The 19,764-nt window shown below is 39.0% G+C and overlaps 1 protein-coding gene across 1 annotated transcript; it reads left to right on the top strand.

Annotated features, from left to right (window-relative positions):
- Positions 1-593: 593 nt before the first annotated feature.
- Positions 594-19,541, top strand: LOC138031268 (protein mono-ADP-ribosyltransferase PARP15-like). The gene is made up of 7 exons (XM_068878966.1): positions 594-937; positions 1,231-2,804; positions 3,680-3,868; positions 13,262-13,598; positions 14,892-15,521; positions 16,427-16,738; positions 17,108-19,541. Exons 1-7 carry the CDS (start codon positions 895-897, stop codon positions 17,386-17,388), a joined length of 3,366 nt encoding a protein of 1,121 aa, XP_068735067.1. The 5' UTR covers positions 594-894; the 3' UTR covers positions 17,389-19,541.
- Positions 19,542-19,764: the final 223 nt, after the last annotated feature.

Genomic DNA, 19,764 nt, shown 5'->3' with positions numbered 1-19,764 from the left:
CCAGAAAGTCTTGAAATTGTTCGTAAAGAGCTGCGAGGATTTCTAGGTATTCAGACCCCACAAGGGAGAGAAGGAGTCTTTAAGAAACGGCCAAGTGCAGGACAGCTGGACTACTCAGAGGAAACATTAAACAAACTGAAAACAGAGTTTCACAATATTCCAGAGGTCTTTATCAAGCGGGTCCCTCGTTGCCATGATGTTGCAGCAAATCCAGAAAATCTTGAGAGTGTTCGTAAAGAGCTGCGGAGATTTCAAGGTACTCAGAACCCACAAGGGAGAGGAGGAGTCTTTAAGAAACCGCCAAGTGCAGGACAGAGAGAGGTACCGATAGGCAGATCTATAGGAGAACACGGAGGGGACCTTGAAGGACGTCACTTTGGCGACCACAAATGCACAGACGATGCCTTTGCAGAGGAGGGTAAGTATTTTGCAGATGACAAGTTCGGAGCGCAGCACCCAGAACCACCTGGAAACTTAAATAGGTTTGTTGATCCACCGCCAACCAAGCCCAAGCCATCGCAAGGACCGATAAGGAAACCCCAGCACATATCTACGTTGAAGATCCACCTGAATTCCCATAAAGAATGTCCACCTGGAAGGGGAGCCTGCAAAGATAATAATCAGAAAGAAGATAAATCTGGATTTTTGCAGCAAAAACAAGTAGAGGATGATTGTCAACTTATAGGGGAATGCGGAGGAGACCTTGCAGGACGTCACTTTGGCGACCACAAACGCACAGACGATGCCTTTGAAGAGGAGGGTGGGTATTTTGCAGATGACGAGTCCGACGGTGGCCAGCGCAAAGAAGATGAGCACATCTCCTCGGAAACATTTGCTACAGGTTCTAAGACTGAAAGAGGACATGATCTTGGGGATGAAGGTCGAGAACAGAGCATGTCAAGAGTACGTGAAAATCAAAATCTTTGTATCGAGAAAGGTGAGCGGTTTGAGGAAAATAAATCAGTTGTTTCTGAGCTGAGTGGACCGATGACTAATGAAGGCGTCTTAAGCCATACGTATACCGAAGCAATGAGTGGTCACATGAGGACAAGAACACCTAAATAAAGAAATTAAAATTAAATGTCTAATGAGCTGCTTCCATCACCGGTTTTGCGGCAGTATTGTAGTTTTAAGTACACACGTATTCAAAGGGATGTCCTCTAAATTAGAAAAAAAATGGAGAAACCTAGAGTAAGTAAAATCATGCATATCCAACTGTTTCATTTTCAGCTCTGCAGGTAGTCATGAATGTGGACCCGGATGTAATGGAATACGTCACAACCACATCACATCATGATGAGTTGAAGCAGGCATTATCTGCGAAAAAAAGTGAAATCAAGTGGACACCACGGAATAAAATAGCTGTTATTGTGTTTCGTGGAGAAGACGAAACCAATTTATGGCAGTCGGAGTGTATTGAATTAGTCCAAAGGTACTTGACAAAGTTTGCCAAGCATGATGTTGAAGTGAAAAAGGAGTTCTGGAAAGCCGTGAAAACCCAGTTATCTAACGTTCGTGCAAGCCTAGGGGTTAACCCACCGCTTATCAAACCTTTGGATGAATCTCTCTGTGCAAGAATTGTTTGCATGAGCTCAGATGCAAAAGGGTTTAAAGATCAGTTTAAGGATAAATTAGAGGAGATATATCGTGAAGAAACCAGGAAAACGTATTTAAAGTTCTCAAAGAGCATTCCAGAAGAACGCATAATTTTGTTAAAGAAGATAAAGTTTGCCGAGAAGCTTCAACAGTACAACAAGGAACTGGAGATAACGCTGGATACAGAAGCAGAGAAGATCTATTTTGAAGGACCACTGGAACAATTTAATGAGGCAGCCATGAAGTTCCATAAACTTGACAAGAATATGGTGGAAAACAAACTAAGTGTATCAAAAAGTATCTTGAAAGTGCTAGGCTCAGATGAAGGTCTCAAGAGACTGAAATGCGAGATAGAAAAGAACAACGTTGAAGCTGTCTATGTGATTGACAAGGAGGTGCGTATCGTAGGCACCTCGGCTGAACAGGCTAACCAGGTTGCCAGTCTTGTGGAGATGCTGATGTTAGAGGAAAGAGTTCTTGTAGATGCCACGAACCAACATATGTTGAAAACATCAAAATGGCGCAAACTATGCAATGAAGTCAATGTTGGAAAAGATGTTCATCTACATCAGAATGAATGCAGTGAAACCATTATTGCCGGATTTCGAGAACATGTCACCGAGGCTGTAAAAAAGCTCAATTATTTCTTAAGAATTAACAGCATTCGGGAAGAACAATTTACGTGTTCTAAAGGCATAAGAAAATATCTCGATCAGTATGGTAATGACGACTTGCGCTTGATTGAAACTCAACTCGCAAACTCTATGGTAAAAATTGCGGAAAATGGAAAAGATGAAGATTTTGTTATTTGTGGCACTCAAAAAGGCGTTAAGTGTGCACGAAAGAAACTAAACATTATTGTGGCCGGTGTCAGCTGTAAAACAATTGACATCAAACAGCCTGGGCTGAGGAAATTTTATGCCAGTGGTAAAGGAGATCGTCTAGAAAAATCGGTAGAGAAAAGCTATGAATGCGCGATCCTTGTCCAGAAGAGCTTTGACTCGAAGCGAGAGGAAGGTAAGGTACAAGAAACACAAGTAAGTTCTGACTCCACAAGCAGTGATGACGATGATGAGCTAGTCATTGGTGGTGACGATGATAAAGATGATCAGCGGGAAGCAGTTGGAGGTGACACTGATCGATCTTCTTTCGCCACCAAAGCTGGCCACCAAGTTTCGTGGAGAGCTGGGGTCATTGAGGATGAAAAGGTGTGTTAGGTGATTTTAGTTCCGTCGATTGTTTTGGAGTGATAAATTGAAATTTTGCCCATTAAGTATCTTAGTCTATTGGTGTCATCTAGATGCAGTTTCGTTCTGCCTGTATTCCCCATACAACCTCTGATACTTCCGTAACTATACTATTGTAACGCAGTTTGTGGATCTGCTTTCAAAACTAACGTTAATGGAATCGTGATTCTGCAAAAACGAGCAAGTCTTGATATGTTGCTCGTACAGATCTAATTTTTTAGGAACTCAACACGCTTAAATTGCACAATATTCACTTACTTCAACTAGGTCAATTTACGAATCTTCTTTAAGAAATTGTAATCTTCCCTCAAAATTGGACTCTTTTTTTTTAAATAATCCTAACCATACCTATAACATCAGGCATTGCTTTCTCTTTTTCCTTACCGTACTGTAGAATAAATATACGGCAGTTTTCCGTTTTCTTCCAAGGCCCAGAGTTTTTTTATGCACTCCGTTTAGATATTCCCAGTCAGTTTTTCTTTTCTCGCATCATTTAAAAATGAGCTCAAAAGAATTCATTATTTCGAAATATTGTTTTTTCATTGTAAGATTGACTCTCGCCTTATTTGCATTTTCATGGTGTTTTGTTTCTTGTAGTTTGTGAGGAAACCTAATTTTTTTGCGAGCCCCAAGGTTTTATTTAGGTTTCCTTGCCGCTTTCTTTCTTTATTTTTCTTTTCTTTATTTGGTAGTCTTGTATTTTGTGTAATTGATGTAGTGTGGCTAAATGTAAATAAAGGAATAAATGCCTGTGTCTCCTACTGCTGACATCCATGTGTCCAAAAAGATTCAAATTTCCTTTGGATTAATTAATAATCCGCTTCTTTAAATCACAGGCTGAAATCCTGGTCAGTTCACAAGGAGCATGCTCCAAAGCAATCCTTAAGGCGGGTGGTCCGGCGATGAGGGACAGCGTAACAACTCCAAACGCTGGTGACATTACAGTCACTTCTGGGTTCGCATTGCCCTGCTGTTGGGTGATTCATACCAAATGTAGCCCATGGAACACAGGCATTGGTGAAGCGGTGAGCGTTTAAAATGATAATGTTATAACTACGTACTTGAAAAAAAAAAGTCATTTTCCCCTTTTATTTGCTCACAAGTTTTAATTGGCATTGTTTTGGACCATGAATCCGTTTCCCAAAGTGACCTTTTTATACATCGGCGAGGCTTTATTCGATGGTGACAGGGTGATACTCGGGGAAAATTCGAGTGCTTCTTGAACGAGTCGAATCTGCGACCTTTCGATCACTAGTTCGGATGCTCTATTTGTGAGTTTTGAAGCAAGCAACCGTGGACAATATTCCATACTGTTTACGTTGGATCAGTGGATTGATCTGATCTGAGTAAGAATGTATGTATGTATGTATGTATGTATGTATGTATGTATGTATGTATGTGTTACAGATAAATTTGAAATTCAGGTTGAAATGATTTCAACCTAGGTATTTTAAATTTTAAATTAGGTTGATATTGAAAGTGGGAAACATAAAAAAAAAGTCCATCAATTGTGAGCAAGTTCGTGTATACTGGTAAGTAAATCGGTGCTGGAAGTAAGGGGATGTGGTTAGCATACCGTTTTTCATGAGTTAGTCTGTAAAAACGTCTTTGGTTGTTATTAAGTCTAAGCACTGATTTTAAATGGTTAGCATTAAGGTTGAGGTTAGGCATACTGTGCATGATAACCAATTCTACTTTTTAATCTCAGAGCAGCAGAAAAACAAAACCTTGTTTAATAAGAATTATCTTCATGTGGCTTTGTTTTATTTTCATTTTTGTGGTTTTTGGAAGCAAAAAACATCCAAAAATTGACTTTTTATAGCGTACATTATTCAATGATATACTAGCTGTTACTTGTTCAAGTGTAGTGTCAGCAGAAACCCCTTTGTGGTTACAAGTACTTAAACAATCAGACTCAAAGTTGTTTTATTTTTTTTCAGGTAGTTCACAAAGTTTGTAACCTTTATTAAACAGTCATTACTTGCATGCAGTTGAACAACGAGAAGTCATTTCCTTGTTTTTGCACCTCTTGTACATATATCACTGGTCAAGTGTTTTTTTTGCTCGTTGCAGTGAAACGTATTGTGTTAGTTGTGTCTAATGACACATTCATGTCTTAAGTAATTTGTAGTCTGTTTGGTGCAATCCAAGTGTCAATAATTCCAAATTTGGTTAAATCATAAATTCATGTTCTTTTCCAATTACTTTACCAAGAAGTGCGTTTGGGTGTATTGGACTTTTGTCCACTTTATTAATTTTTATTTTGACAAATTTAAAGTTGTTGACTTGGAATAAAATGGTACAGGGCTTACGTGTTGTCATTTTGTTGTTGAATTTCCTTTCTGTTGATCATGTTTGTTATCTGGGGTAGCTTTGGTTTCTTTCCATGGTGGTATGCCAAATACCAATTCATAGGGTGTTTGTTTTGTTGCTTCATGTTCCACAATATTCTTTTTGTAAGCAGCTTCCCCTAGTACCTGACAACAATGATTTCGACTTTGTTTCTTTTCTTTTAAGATATTTTTGATGTTTTGCTTTACTGTTGGATTGTTCCTTTTCTCCAAACCTTTAGTTGATGGTTTTCTGGGGGCTACATGAAGTTGAGTGATGCCGTTGTTCTTGCAGAATTGGGACATCAGAGAATTCTTACATTCCCGTCCATTGTCAGTGTGTATTTTCTGCGGGAATCCAAATTCCAGCAAAATTGAGACATGTATTCCAATATATCTTCAGCTTGCTTATTTTTCAATGGATAAACCCATGAATATTTGGTGAAATTATCAATCATATGCATGTGGAGAATACAATTGTGTTTGCGATGACATGAACATGTACATGGTAAGTTTCTAAGGTCCATTAGGCCCATTTGCAGATGTGTTAGAAATCCTCTTAGTTGAATAGGGGCTAGCACAGGCTGGTTTTAGGGTTAGGGTTAGGGTTAACCCTAACCCTAACTAACCCTGCTGGTGATCGACTTTTGCTCTTCGTGTATCGAGTAGAGTGACACAAAGAGTTGTATTACTTCTTGGGATACTGACTCGTAGTTTCGGTTATTATACTTGTCCATCTTGTCTCTTAATTCCTTTGTGCGCAATATTCGAAAAGGCTTGGCAAAGAACTTGGTGTAGTTGACATTTTTGAACAATTTCGTTTCCGTTCTTGGATAATATTTTGCCACCCTCCGGTTTCCATCCTTTCTTTTGATAATTGCTACGTCCTGGCTTGTCAGATTTGTTCTGTCTTTGCTATCTTCATTACGTGTTTCTAACCACTTCACTGCATCGTTGTAACAGTTTTCGTCAATAAAGAGGGTTATTTTGCTCGCTTTTGTCTTTTTGGAAGCTTTAACTTCACCCAATTTTTTGTAGAATATCTCTGAATCAACACAACTTGCATTAACCATTTACGAACCGTACAGGGCCACGCATTGCGCACGAGTAGACTTTTGCATAATTAACCGCGCGGCCATGGGCCAGGCGTGGTTCTTGCTCTGCAATCGGTTTATTTATTTATTTATTTTCGTTTTGTCGGAGAGCTGAACCAGACTCGCCAATATAGTCAGTGGGACCTCCAGTCATGTACCTTAGGATGTTTATTCGCCAAAAAGCTGTTAAAACGTTAATGTACTTAAAATTTTATGAATATAGTCCGCTTTTTATTTACAACAAAATATATATTTTTGTGTCTTATTGAAACATGTAATCGTGACTTTTAAGAAAGAAAGCTAAGACAATTACGTCATCGGAGATTTCACAACGGTTTCGACTGATGGTGCAATCGGAGATTTGACAACGGCTATAAGTAATGGCGCAATACCTTTGTGTGCAGCCGTTGTTGTCAGTTTGTTGTGCTACAGATTGATCAAGTGATTTTGGTTCTATAGTCATCAGTGAATCAACAAGGACTGCTTTGGAATGTGTACTACGTTGCGACTATAGTGGTAAGAAAACAAATAAATTTAGTTTTGTTGGTGAGCAGTCCCAAATTTCTATTCGGTCATATAGTCAGTGGCACTTCGAATCACGGGAAATAACCACCGTACTAAACATAGCCGTGGATAACGTAATTCTTAAATTAAGTGACGCGTGTGACTACTTTGCTAGGCCAATACTCGTGTAAAAAACCAATTAAATTTAATCGCGACTTTTACGAAAGAAAGCTGTAAGTTGTTAAAAGTGTTATTAACGTATCGTTCATACCCATAGATATCCTGATGACAGTTTTATCAAGACCATTACGTCATCGGAGATTCCTCGGAGATTTCACCTCGGCTATAAGTGATAGTGCAATAAGTTCGTGTGCAGTCGTTGTTGTCAGTTGTTGTACAGATTGATCAGGTGATTTTGTGTCTATAGACTGCTTTGGAATGTGTACTACGTTGCGGCTATAGTGGTAAGAAAACAGATAAATTTTGAAAGCGAGGTTTTAAGATCTGAAAGATCTTGTTTAATATGACCGAGAAGAGTCTGGGCCCTCTTGCACCAGGAGAAAAGTATTTGCTATTAAAATTAATGACAACTGTTTGTCCAAGTTCTGTGTGGTTTAGCGGTTAGTTACAGCGAAGGACTTAATGCTAAAGAATCAAGCCTCAGTAAGTGCAGTTCAAAGCGATTTCTGATTTCTTTCTCTCATGTACACATCGTAGTACATTGTACACAGGGTAGTGGTAGGTATGACAAATGGATCAGAGGATGGAAGATTAAGAGGGATAGGGACAGACAGAAAGAGACTAAGAAAAGAACGAAAGAGAGTAGAGAGGAAAGTGGGAGGAGGGAAAAGGGATTTTTGTTTTTTGTTTTGTTTTCATGTTTTCAACCCCCCCCCCTTCCCCCCCCCCAAAAAAAAAAAGACCGTGCCCCTTTTTTTCAACCACGCCCCATAAATAAAATCCCTTTTCAAACAGTTGATAAATAATCTAGGTTAATTAAATTCACCTAGTTTGATTTAAATTTACCTAGTTTGATTTACTTTCACCTGGTTTGATTTAAATGGACCTGAATTTAATTTCAACCTGTAACATATGTAGGTATCCGGGTTCTCACTTACCCTCCTTATAAGTTGTGTAAAAGACATGCGCATGCAAAGAATAAAGTGAGCATGTTATGGTTTAATTTTGTTTTTGGTTTGAAAACATTGCGCGGGCGCAAATAAACAATATTCCCGAAAAAAGTCATGTCATTATCATTATTATCAATAAACAAGGCCAAATGATATCAAGAGTGCGAGTTTTAATAATACAAGCTAAGTGAATAAAGAATTCAAAGTCACTTCAAATCATCATGTAAGTGTTGATGAACAAGCTATAAAAGAAGCAACTCAGTCCAGTGAACTGCGAAAATGCGTAAAATCGTCTATAAATGATAGGCATATCACAAAGTTGAAGCAAGAACCCATCAGCTGTAGGGCTGATAATGCATTAGCAGCCCGCTGTCAGTCTTTTGCGGCCCGCTGAGCGTGTGTTTTGAAGGGGCCGATTTTCCATTTGGCCGCGTATATTGATAATAATGATACTTATTTAGTGCATGTAAAAAATAATTTTTAGTGTTTAGGGTTATATGCTCAGCTTAGTGATCAGGGTTAAACACTTATTTTGAATGGTTAGCTTTCATGTAAGGTTAGAGACACTGCCTGCAATTAGTAATTAGGGTTGAGCTTTCAATTAGGGTTAGCTCACTTGCGGTCTGCAAGTGTCAGACACTGCAATCCAGGTAAGGGAGTGGCATGCATTGTAGTGATTGGAATAACACTCATTTGTGGTGTTTTAAAACAACCGTTGTCTTGGTGTTTTGGGTTAAGAATATTGGTTCATGGTTGGTGGAAGTAATTAAAAGCATTCTTTCACATGTAGGATAAAGTGGTTTAGTTTGCAAAGAAGCTGTAGTGCTCTGTCAATGGGCAAATGGGATAAAGAAAAGGATTTATCAATTGAGTTGATATGATAAATTGACCTCTGTAAAGAAATTTGAAAGCTGACGTTTCGAGTGTTATTCCTTCGTCAGAGCTAAACCCTTTTCTGTCTTTTACAAGAAGGACTACTTTTTATACTGAAAAAACAGTGATATTCTTTAATCATTCCTTTGGCTATATAACTTGTATAATACAAGATTCATAAAAATTTCTCCCTCATATTTTCAATTAAATAGAGCAGTATACAACTGGAAAGTAACTTCATTACCATTAAACGTAAGCATGTTGGGGTACAAGGGTGCCATTTTGCCATCAAGTCGATCTTTATCAAAGAGAGGAATGTTGGAGCCGCCATTGCTTGTTGGGCATTTTCTGTGCATGGAATGGATATGTTGACAACTTTCTGGCTGATTTCTGCATAATTTCTTTAAGCCACTTTTCCGTAATTTGCTGTCCTCTGTGAGAAATGTGACTGTGTGCTTGGGACAAAACTTGAAACAGTTACCGTTTTGGAACTACTTTCTTGTTATTTCCTGTGAAGTGTTTGCCGTATCTGTAAACTCATTTCCTTCGAGTTATCATCTGTTGTTTCATTTTGCTAGTTGCTTTGGCTTATTTTCTGAAAAGCGGAGTTGCTCTTCTGTTTTTTCTTTCAAGAAATGTTTAGACTTGTTGTAAAAATTATTCTCTAAATGATAATGTTCTTGTGAGTCTTTTGTCTTTAGGTGGCCTTTTAATTCCTGTCTCTATAGAAATCATTTACGCAAGTGCGTTGGGCGTGACTCTGCCATATGTGGCTCTGGTGTCATATTGGACATTTGTGTACTCTTGACCGAGAGTGCCTGGGGTGAATAATAAAACACTTATTAATGTACTGGGTTGCCAGTATGGCAATCCCGGTCGGAAAATGGGTGGGATTTGTTTGTTGTATTTTTTTTCTTTTTTTTTTTCTTTTTTTTTTTTTTTCCGTGTCGGTGAAAGACTTACCTGTCACTCCCCTGCTAAGTGGTGTCTTTGTGCATAGAGCCTTCTGTGTGTATTGTCTTAGGATCGAGAGGGTAGTGGAAATGCGTAGATTTCTCTGGTGGACACAGTAGAATGATTAACTTAACCTGCAATGGCGTTTTAGTGGATCTTTAAACAAAATATACCCCTATGGAGCTCAATAATGGAAAGTCAGTCGGATAAACTAGACAGGTGGTGAAAAACAAATATCTGGAATCTTAAATGCGACGAGTAATGGACTTCGACAATAATCTATCGCCCGTCGAGCCGAAATCAAAGTGGGCTGTATTTCCAATATTTTACCAAGTGTACTCTTATGTAAAACACTGAAACCAAATGGAAAATTCTCTGGTAACTTATGGGTTCAACAAAGACAAAGAACGAATCGAACACCTTAAGTGGATCTGTGATCTCTGTTGTCTGGCTATCGGTATTTACTTGTATTCAACTCTGCACAGTCTTCAGGTAAAAGAATAGTTGGAAATGTGACAGCCAAGAATTATTTGAAAGAAAGCTTGTCGTCTATTTTGTGCTCATTATTCAAGGAAAAGGTTCTTCATGGAAACGGTTTGACCCTGAAATTTATGCAATTGGGTATGATAATTTGACACGTTTTAGTTTCCTCTGTTCACGCACGTAATGAAATAGGAAGGAGTTTTTGCCTCTAATAGCAAATATGTTGTTTGTTTCAAAAAATATTTTGCCGGAAAAGGTGGCCTTCATGAATTTATTATGTTGTGTAATATGCGAGCTTAACTGGATAGTTCAGTTTTATGGCAATAGTAAAGCATTTTCGTTTCAAAATGAGGTTAACATCTCTTGTATTTACCGTCTCCCGTAAAGTTGATTTTCACTCTCAAAATTACCTCCAGAACCTACTTTTTGCGTAGAATAAGCGTTTAGAATGATGTTCTTGTCTTCTGTGTTGATACTTGACGATTCGGGAACATTTTGTGAAAAAATATTTATAACGGGTCACACGCGCAACTTAATCGCCCGAACTTTCCCGATTATGCGTAGCATCCACTTGGCCTTTTGACTTTCCATTGAAAAAAACTCGTAAAATATTCGCAGACCGGTCGATTTCTCTGAAATTTGAAGAGGATTTTGAACAGAGAAAGGTTTTTCACAATAGCTAAAAATTTACGAAGAGGTATTAAAATGCGACTAGATTTGTTGCGAGCGTTGCTATTTTTGTGTTTTGATTGTTGTGCAAATTTTGACAGAGAATATTAAATTATGAAAAAATATCTACGGATAGATCGTTTAAAAATCTTTATTTTTACCGGTCATTTGAATATAAAAGATGCAACGCTTGACGAAAAATAGTATTTTTGTTAATATTTGAAAGGAGAAAAATTTCTCAGGAATCGCCGGTACGCGGTGAAAATGAGTTAAGAAATTTGCATACGTGCGTTGAAATGTGATACGCGAGGAGACAGGAATTTTTTTCTCTCTGACAAATGATTTTGCCATTGTAGTGTAAAATGAAGTTTATTTGGGAAGCCAACAAGATTTCTTTAACTACCTGGTTAATCCAATTTATTGCCACGACTTACTAGTGCGAAGATTGTTTACATGAAACTCACGCTTTTTGCAAATTTTGAGTGTCATGAAATTACATCTTTTGCGTGACAATATATCCCTTTACTCTAACACAAAAACATTCAGATAATAACAAACTTCATATTTACTTAACCATTTCTTCAGCTTTTGTGCTTGTCAGCATTGTGATTTGCGATAATTCGCAAGTCTGTTTTTGTATCTCATAGATGTTTAGATTTTCAATTACAAGGGCGCGCAACCTCCCGATTGTGTACATAGTTCACCCTGAAGTCAAAATAGATACGTTTTTCAGGTACCCGACAAAGAAGGCTTCCTGACCCGACAGATGAAATGTAAATATTCAGTTAAATATTACAACAAAATTTAAAAGCTAAAAAGTACGTTTTTTTACTCTGTAAACGACGAACGATTAACATTCTTTCCGGTAGTTCATTCCGTTGACAGAAGGTGATCACGTGCACCTTTATGGTTGCCTAGCACGTGATCAATTTCTTCCTTTTACAAAACATCAAGACCTTTCATTTATTCATACAAGTCACAGACTGCCGAAATTTTCGTGTTTTGACGATCGATTTTAATTAATATTTCGATGAGAATTCGATTCAGAGTTATATATAAAAACAATTTTATTTTTTTTTCTTCATCTGTCTTTTGGCTTGTCTTTTTCTGTTAACTCCTGACTTTTACGGTACTCTTTGGAGCAAACGTAAAGCCAAACAGTGTTTTGAACTGGCATCAGATTAGACTAACAAGAAGAGGAATTATAAAGCGGAAACAACACCTTCAGTCCTTTCTTAGTGTGTGCAATAAACGTTGGCTTAGTGCAACTGCAAGTCATGCTGGAAAACGTACATCGGAACAGTTTGCAGTTAGTTTTTTGCAAACTATTTATTTAAGGGAGAAACGAGTGAATTTTACTCAAGAACGTGTTTTATTATCTTTAAACTGAATTTATTACCAAAGCTTAAAAAACTAAAAGACCTCAAAACGGGACAGGACATTACAAAATAATTAAACGTGTGAACGTGTGAGCCAAAGGGCCTCTGTTGGCGCGAGATGTGGGTGACCCTCAAATGGTCTTAATGATCCCCCACCTGAAAAAATTAACTGGAACGCTGCAGTTCAATACCACCCAATTCAGTGCCTTCTGTTTTAATGTAACACGTACCACAGGCAACCCAGTGTACGCTTTTTTTGGAGCGTCTAGTTTATAAATTATTCTGAGGAACTAAATTGCTTGCGTGGTCAAGTGGATTAAGGAGTAAGCAGCAGATCCAGAGGTAGGGAGTTCAAGATCAAGTTCTGGTGAGTACACCAAGAGGTCTTGAGAAATATGAAATGTCTGTGTGAGTAGTGATATGAAGAGGGGGTGGGCACAAGGAAGGGATAGATGTGTGAAGGAAGAGTGAGGTAGGATAGAGGTACTGGAGAGGACCAGGGACGGGTAGGTGAGTAGAAGGGAGGAAATTTTTTTTAGACCCCTTTTAAAAAAACCAAGCCCCGGTTTTTTCAAAGTACACCCCCCAAAAAAGAAAAATTCCTTTTTTTACACATTTTATTAAAGAAAAACCAGTCAAAAAAATTTAAACTGGTTTGAAAAAGAAATAAACTGGTTTAAAAAATTAAACCACAACCAGGAAATGTAGTGAGGATTACTGCGGGTGGTTAATCCGTTTCATTAATCGGGATATTAGTTAAATATGAAGGTATCCTTAACTATACATTATTCATAAGTGGCTTTTATATACGTGCGTAAGCAGATTTCGCGCAAGCATATCGATGAGAAGACAGTCTGTTTGCCGGCGCTCTTGAGCATTGCTATCTCGGGCATGATAACCCCCTCTTTTTTATGGCGAAATTGTGATTTCTGCAAGCTATGGCAATACTGTGTTTTGGTAACAGACTTCCACATTTTACAATTTCATTTCTTTTTATTCAAGGTTTTACGAAACATCGTGCAGAGGTGTCTCCAGAAAGGCGAAGAGCTAAGAATGAGCTCTATAGCTTTTCCTGTTATAGGCACGGGGAATTTAAACTTTCCACCCAATGAAGCCTCAAGAATAATGTTGGAAGAGATTTTGAGCTTTTGCCAGACAAATGCTTCGTCCACCTTGAAAGATATTCGATTTGTGGTGTACCAACAAGATCAGGTCCTGGTCACTGCTTTCAAACAAGAGGTAGCCAACTTGCAATCTAAGCATAACTTACGCCAAGTATACACGACTAGCGGTTTTTTCGGGAAACGTCTATCCAAATTTGGAATCAGAAAAACAGCAAGTTTACCAGGCTTGTCATCTGAATATGGTTTGGTCGGACTAAATAACAGCGAGCACGCAGGCCCCAGTATTGAAGTCATAAAGGCTGATTTGACTCAGGAAAAAACTGATGCAATTTTAAATATTAACAGCACCGATATGAACATGAACAATGCCGGTGAATTGAGCAAAGCCATCTTGAAACGAGGCGGGCCACAGATCCAACAAGAGTGCAGCCAACTGGGCGATCAAATTGCGGGCTCAGCTGTGATGACAAACGGAGGCAATTTAGCAACGCCTAAAGTTATTCACATTATTCCAGGTTTGATTTTGTTTCTTGTATCTTCCTAGTAATGTTAGATAGGTATTAACTTATGTGTCCCAAAATTGAACCTAACGCGTGTTGACTCTTTAACAGTTTGTGCTTTGGTTTCTCGAGTATCAGGCAAACCATCCTACCCCGTTTAGAAAAGACCTGATTTGTTGGTTGCATCTTTTGAATTCATTAGTGTGGCTACTACCTCGTAGCGGCGAAACCATTTTGTGCTCGTGTTATGAGAGTGAGTAAGGTCCACATTTTTGTCATTATGAAGAGACTTGGAGTGCGGAAAGAAGCAATGTTATGATTTTTAGATATTTTCATTTATAAACGTTACTTACACTAACTTGTGCAGTTACTTAAGCAGTAACGAAAGGAAAGCCTGCAAATTCAGCCTGAACTCAACCCTGGTGATATACACACCCTGAACGAGTTTATAAAGACTGTCACAAAATGAATAGCTAACAGCTGGCTTGATTGCTCACTGCGCAGAAGCCATGGGTATGTCGAAGGCATAACTGCGATGATCTAAAAATCGTAAGATATTTCTTTCCGTACTTCAAATATATATTACAGTGTAAGCGTGGCCTCGTGTTCAAACTGAGTTCGTGTACGGGCCCAGTAGGATCTGGAGATCGTGAATTTACGACCAAATCCTACTCGTGAATCATTCAAAATGACCAGCTTTCGTATTTTATTTCTCTTTTCATTTCTCTGCAGAGTCGAAGGATAAGCGTCATCTTCAGACATGTTTAGAGGCTGGTCTTCGCTTAGCGGATAAACACAAACTTCTCTCTCTTTCACTTCCTTGTGTTGGCACTGGTGCTTATGGTCTGCCTGCGGCGGACTCGGCCCAAGTCACCTTACAGGCACTTAATAACTTCAGGCTAAGCTGTCAATGGGTCAGAAAAGTGCGCATTGTCGTATTTAAAGCTTCAATGATGCAGGAATTTTTACAGGCTCATCAGAAGCATCATTACAGGCTCATCAGGGAAGGTGATCACAAACTGGATAGCGATTCCTCCTCAGGGCATACGAGGCAACTCAGAGAATATGATAGAGGGTTGAGTGTAACGAACGACCCATCTATAATAATCTGCGTTGCAGGCAAGGACCCGACAAGCGTGGAAAAAGCGGTAGATTCTTTGAAGAGTGATTTCTCCGAAGCTTGCACGACTCAGAAAGTCGAAAATGAGGCTGTTAACCAACTTTCTTTCAGGCAGATTGAATCCTTGAGGAAAAAAGCAAGTAATCATGACGTAAGACTTGACATCGAGGCTAACATTGACCGCATCGTGGTCCGTGGTGAACCAACTGAAGTGACAGGTATGGTTGGGGAGATCTGGTACAAAATTAACGAAAGAAATAAGAAAATCAAGGAAGAGCAACAAGCGCTACTGATTTCAAAGAACATTGAATGGAGTTATGAAATACAAGGGACCAAAAAGGTGTTTGGTTCGAAAACCAACGCGAAGTTAGAGATGGCGCACGTCAAAAGCGAAGCCTTTGTTAGAGTATCATTGGGAGCAGATGAGTTTGACATCAATTTGAAAGCAAAAACTGGTCAAGGACGGCAAAACGGGGAGATGATAACAATTCACAGAAAAGTGAAAGGAGCTGACGAAGGTTAGTTAAGAAATAAGTTTCATAGCTCAGTGTTAACATTGTGTCAATAAGAGAGAATATTCATGATACGATGGAAAGGTGTAATGCGTCCGTGAAAAGGATAGGATACAAGTTGCTTGGCAACCGGCCTCCGTAACACCGGTCGTATAAACTGAAGCGCATAACTTAGTAGAGCTTCTCAGACTGGTGGTACACGTTGTCCATTCAGGACCCAGATAAACGGCCTAACTTTGCAGTGAGTTCTTGTAGCTCAGTGGGAAGAGCATCTGATCGGTGTTACGGAGGATTACGATATTTCAGTTGTCCTTTCGGGGAGAAGGCAAGTTTGACATTAATTTAAAGGCAAAAACTGGTCGAGGATGGCGCAACAGAGAAAATTAATATAACAATTTACAGAAAGGTGAAAGGATCAGATCAAGGTTAAGTGAGCAAATAATGCAAATGGCTCGGTGTTTGCAAGAATAAGATAAAGATATAAACGGACTTTTTTTTCCTTGAATCATCTTTGCTTCGAAACCTTGGGTCTTAATGTGATTTTGTGAGTTAAATTCTTTATTCTTCAAACCAGATAGCCTGCGAACGCAGACGTATTTCCGGCGGTCGTTTCTCTCCACCGAAAAGAGAAACCGAACGCCGGAAATACGTCTGCGTTCGCAGGCTACAAACCAGATAAATAATCTTTCTTCAATGTTAGTTTAAACTTTTTTTTTCCATTTTAAAATTAATTTTGTTAAGACACATCCGATTATTCTTCGTGATTCGTTTTGCTGCAAACGTTTTTCCTTGAATATTAGTACTTAACATGAATCGAAACAGTTTAACTATACAGTGGGATCATTTCCACGTAATTCAAAAGGGATGTATACTAATGCCGTCACTGTAAACGTTTTTGCTCTGTGTTTTAGGTATTCCTCTTCCAAAGCATTGGCATCCAATGCCTAGTGGTAAGACTGTGCTCGTAGAACCAGTACTCCCAGGCTCTTCTGAGTACGGAAGTGTGGCGATCAAAGTCTTTTCAACTGCTGTAGACGTCAATATTCAGAAAATCGAGCGAATTCAAAACCCGCATCTCTATCAGTCTTACGTGGTGAGAAAACAAAAAATTGATAAAGACAATGGTGGAAATAATGAACGACAGCTGTTCCATGGTACGAGGGGTGAAAATGTTAAAGCTATAAACACACAAGGTTTCAACAGAAGGTTTTGTGGAGAAAATGGTAGGTTCCATTGACAACACCATGGGCATGTGTGTAGGGTTGAATTGAAGCCTTTGATACACTACGCAATCTTTTCGTGTACCTTGCCTCGCAAGTTGTTTGTGTAGGATAACCTAGTAAACGGGTTTGCATGATACCAGTGTCCGCAAAGTTACAACGAATTTAAACGTTGCGCATTGCCAACATCTTCCCCTCAATTTCTGTCGCAACGTATTGCGGTATCATCCTACGAAAATCCTCATTTAACCTCATGCCATGATCATCGAGATGTTGCCAAAAAAATTTGCCCGGTGCGAAATATGTCGAGCAGCTTGACTCACAAGGTGAGAACGTTTGTCGCAAAAAAAAAACAAATCTTTTTCGTTTCAGGAGTTAAATTTGGACAAGGAGTGTACTTTGCCAGAGATGCCTCTTACTCTGTTCACTATACAACGGGTGGAGCTGGGTCTCGCTACATGTACCTCGCCCGGGTCCTGGTGGGGAAGTATTGTGTAGGCGACTCCGCCATGAAAAATCCTCCACCAAAAGATACCAAAAGGCCAGAGATTCTGTATGATTCAGTTGTCAACGATACAAGCAACCCCTCCATCTTTGTTGTATTTCATGACACCCAGTATTATCCTGAGTACCTTATTACCTTTAGCAGATAGTTTGCTTTAATATTTGGCTGATTTTGCATGAAATAGATTAGTTCTAACGGGTTTATTATTGGTTTTTGGATTGTATCACAAGTAGACGTAGTTTGATAACATTTGCCAACAAATACTTCTGTTATTAAAATTAATCGAATTTTCCAATTAATCGACCCAATTTTCTATATCAGTGTACGTTAAAACGTTTGTGTTTCACAGTGGCCTCAAGAACTGACGACTTTGATAGCACAGTATAATTTCTTTTTAAATTTGTTTTTCCAGATATTCATCTGTTAAAACGATGCCGTACTCTGCCATATTTAATTTTGTGTATATGCTTGTCTCCAGCTCATCCGCACTATACGGCGTAAATTATACCAAAAACATCGCAATATGTATAACCTTGCTTAGTCAAAGAATTGCATATTGCGAATGATTATGTGAGAGGTGGGGGTACGCTTGCGGCTGACGGCATGAAGCTCTATTCTGTACAGTTTAGGCTATGAGAGGTGACGTTAATTGGACAATCACATGATGCCTTTTGGAGGGCATATAATTTATTTGCGGCCCGAAGAGTGTCATTTGCGCCCCAGCGGAGAGAGGGTGCAAATGATGCTAAGAGGGACACAAATAAACTATATGCCCGACAAAAGTGGTTATCATTATTATCATTGCACAAGGCCAAATCGTACAAATTCATTTAATAAGAAAAAAAAAGTTTAACAGATGTGTAACATGAAACTGTGATATGGAACGTTGTTACCTTAATACGATCAGCTAAACAAGAGCAAAAATTGAGAAAAAAGTCATCCACGAAAACTCGCGCCAACTCTGGCGCTGAAATGGTATCCTCAGGATCTCATTGGCCGAATGGAATTGTTTGACATCTCGTAAGCCAATCGGTGTCATGGAGGAAAATGCCTACCTCGAAAACATAAAAATGGCTGACCTTTCGACAGTTAGCCCTTCGTCAGAGGGAATTGAGGAACTGTGCGTTGCATGTGTAAGGTTTATATAGGAAGGTGGGGAGCTATGCCATTATTGGAGACATAAAGGAAAAGCGTTGAGAGTTGAGAGATGCAACTCAATGCGTCTTTCCATGTTTCCTTGGTATAGGGTATTACCTCAAATTGTTATGTCAAAGGGAGAAGTGATTCGGAGAATTGAAATGGCGCGTAATGGGTTTTGATACAATTTCGTTTTTTCAACATCACGGAGGTGTGCGCGGAAGATCTTTCTTCATAGTGAGTCGAACCTTCCGATTACTCGTAGGAGCTAAGTCATTAAACTAGGTTCATATGACGCTTTACTGCCAGCATTGAAATTGTCGAAACGGTGCATTCCAATCTCGTCCCCAGAATCCAGGTGTCTTTTGGTCAGCGCCAAGACACGGATCTCTGGAATAATCAATATCCGGAACTCCAACAATTTAGGAGTTCCGATTTCACCGAAAAGTGAAATGGGGCGATCACTAGAACTAAAGGGTTTGTAACAGCAGCGACAAATCTTCGTGTTCACAAGTTGAGTTGGAAATTTTTGCACCATATTCGTAAATTACAAGTTATTTTACACTCGGTCGTTTACGAATTAGCAGTTTGATAAATAAGTTAGCCAATCAACGCAGTTCTGAAAATTGATTATTCCAGAGCTCCGTGTCTTGGCGCTGACCTAACGATACGTGGGGTCTGGGAAGGGGATTGGTGCATTCTCGCTGTATTGTTATGAAGCACGCGCAGATGACAAATGTGCTGAACTTCGGTTTTAACAACTCGTTTGTCAAAAACCAAATTTTAGGGACGGAAATAGACTTATTATTTTCATGTCTTCTCAGACACGTAAATGTAATCACTATGAGACTGTTCAAACTTTTTGAGCATAACTAAATTGTACCAGTTATTCAAGAATAAAACTGATCAGAACTTCGTCTGAGTTAATAAAAGAAAGAATGAAAACTTCAATTGCTGATGTTATCCTCGAATTTTGTTTTTCCCTAAAAATGTAACACGCGCGTGCAGAGAAAGACTGTAGCGGGTCAGTTTTACTGAGGGCCCAAAGATTTTACGAAATCTTATCCCGAAAAAACGCAGCACGTAGAGAAAGAGACATGAAGAAAGGAAACGTCTCTCCAAAAATAAGGTGGCGCCTGGCAAAATATATTCAATAATCAAAGATCCAAGGCTTACGGCACAGGTAGCCCAAGCTCACGGAGAATCGTTGTTGCGTAACAGAAATTTTGTAAGGGTTTGTATGGGGATTTTACCGATCGTTATTTAGGGCATTAAAATAGGAATAAAAGTACATCAGAATTTCTTACCTTGCCTCTTTTTCTTATTTATGGCATGTTCTTAGCATTTCTGGCCGTTCGAGCGCGATTCTAGCGAGTTTAGATCTACC

This window comes from Montipora capricornis, chromosome 14 (genome assembly GCF_036669925.1).
Source record: "Montipora capricornis isolate CH-2021 chromosome 14, ASM3666992v2, whole genome shotgun sequence".
Taxonomy (NCBI): domain Eukaryota; kingdom Metazoa; phylum Cnidaria; class Anthozoa; order Scleractinia; family Acroporidae; genus Montipora; species Montipora capricornis.
Note: the sequence above shows the minus strand (reverse complement) of the source record. Positions and strands in the feature narration are given on the sequence as shown.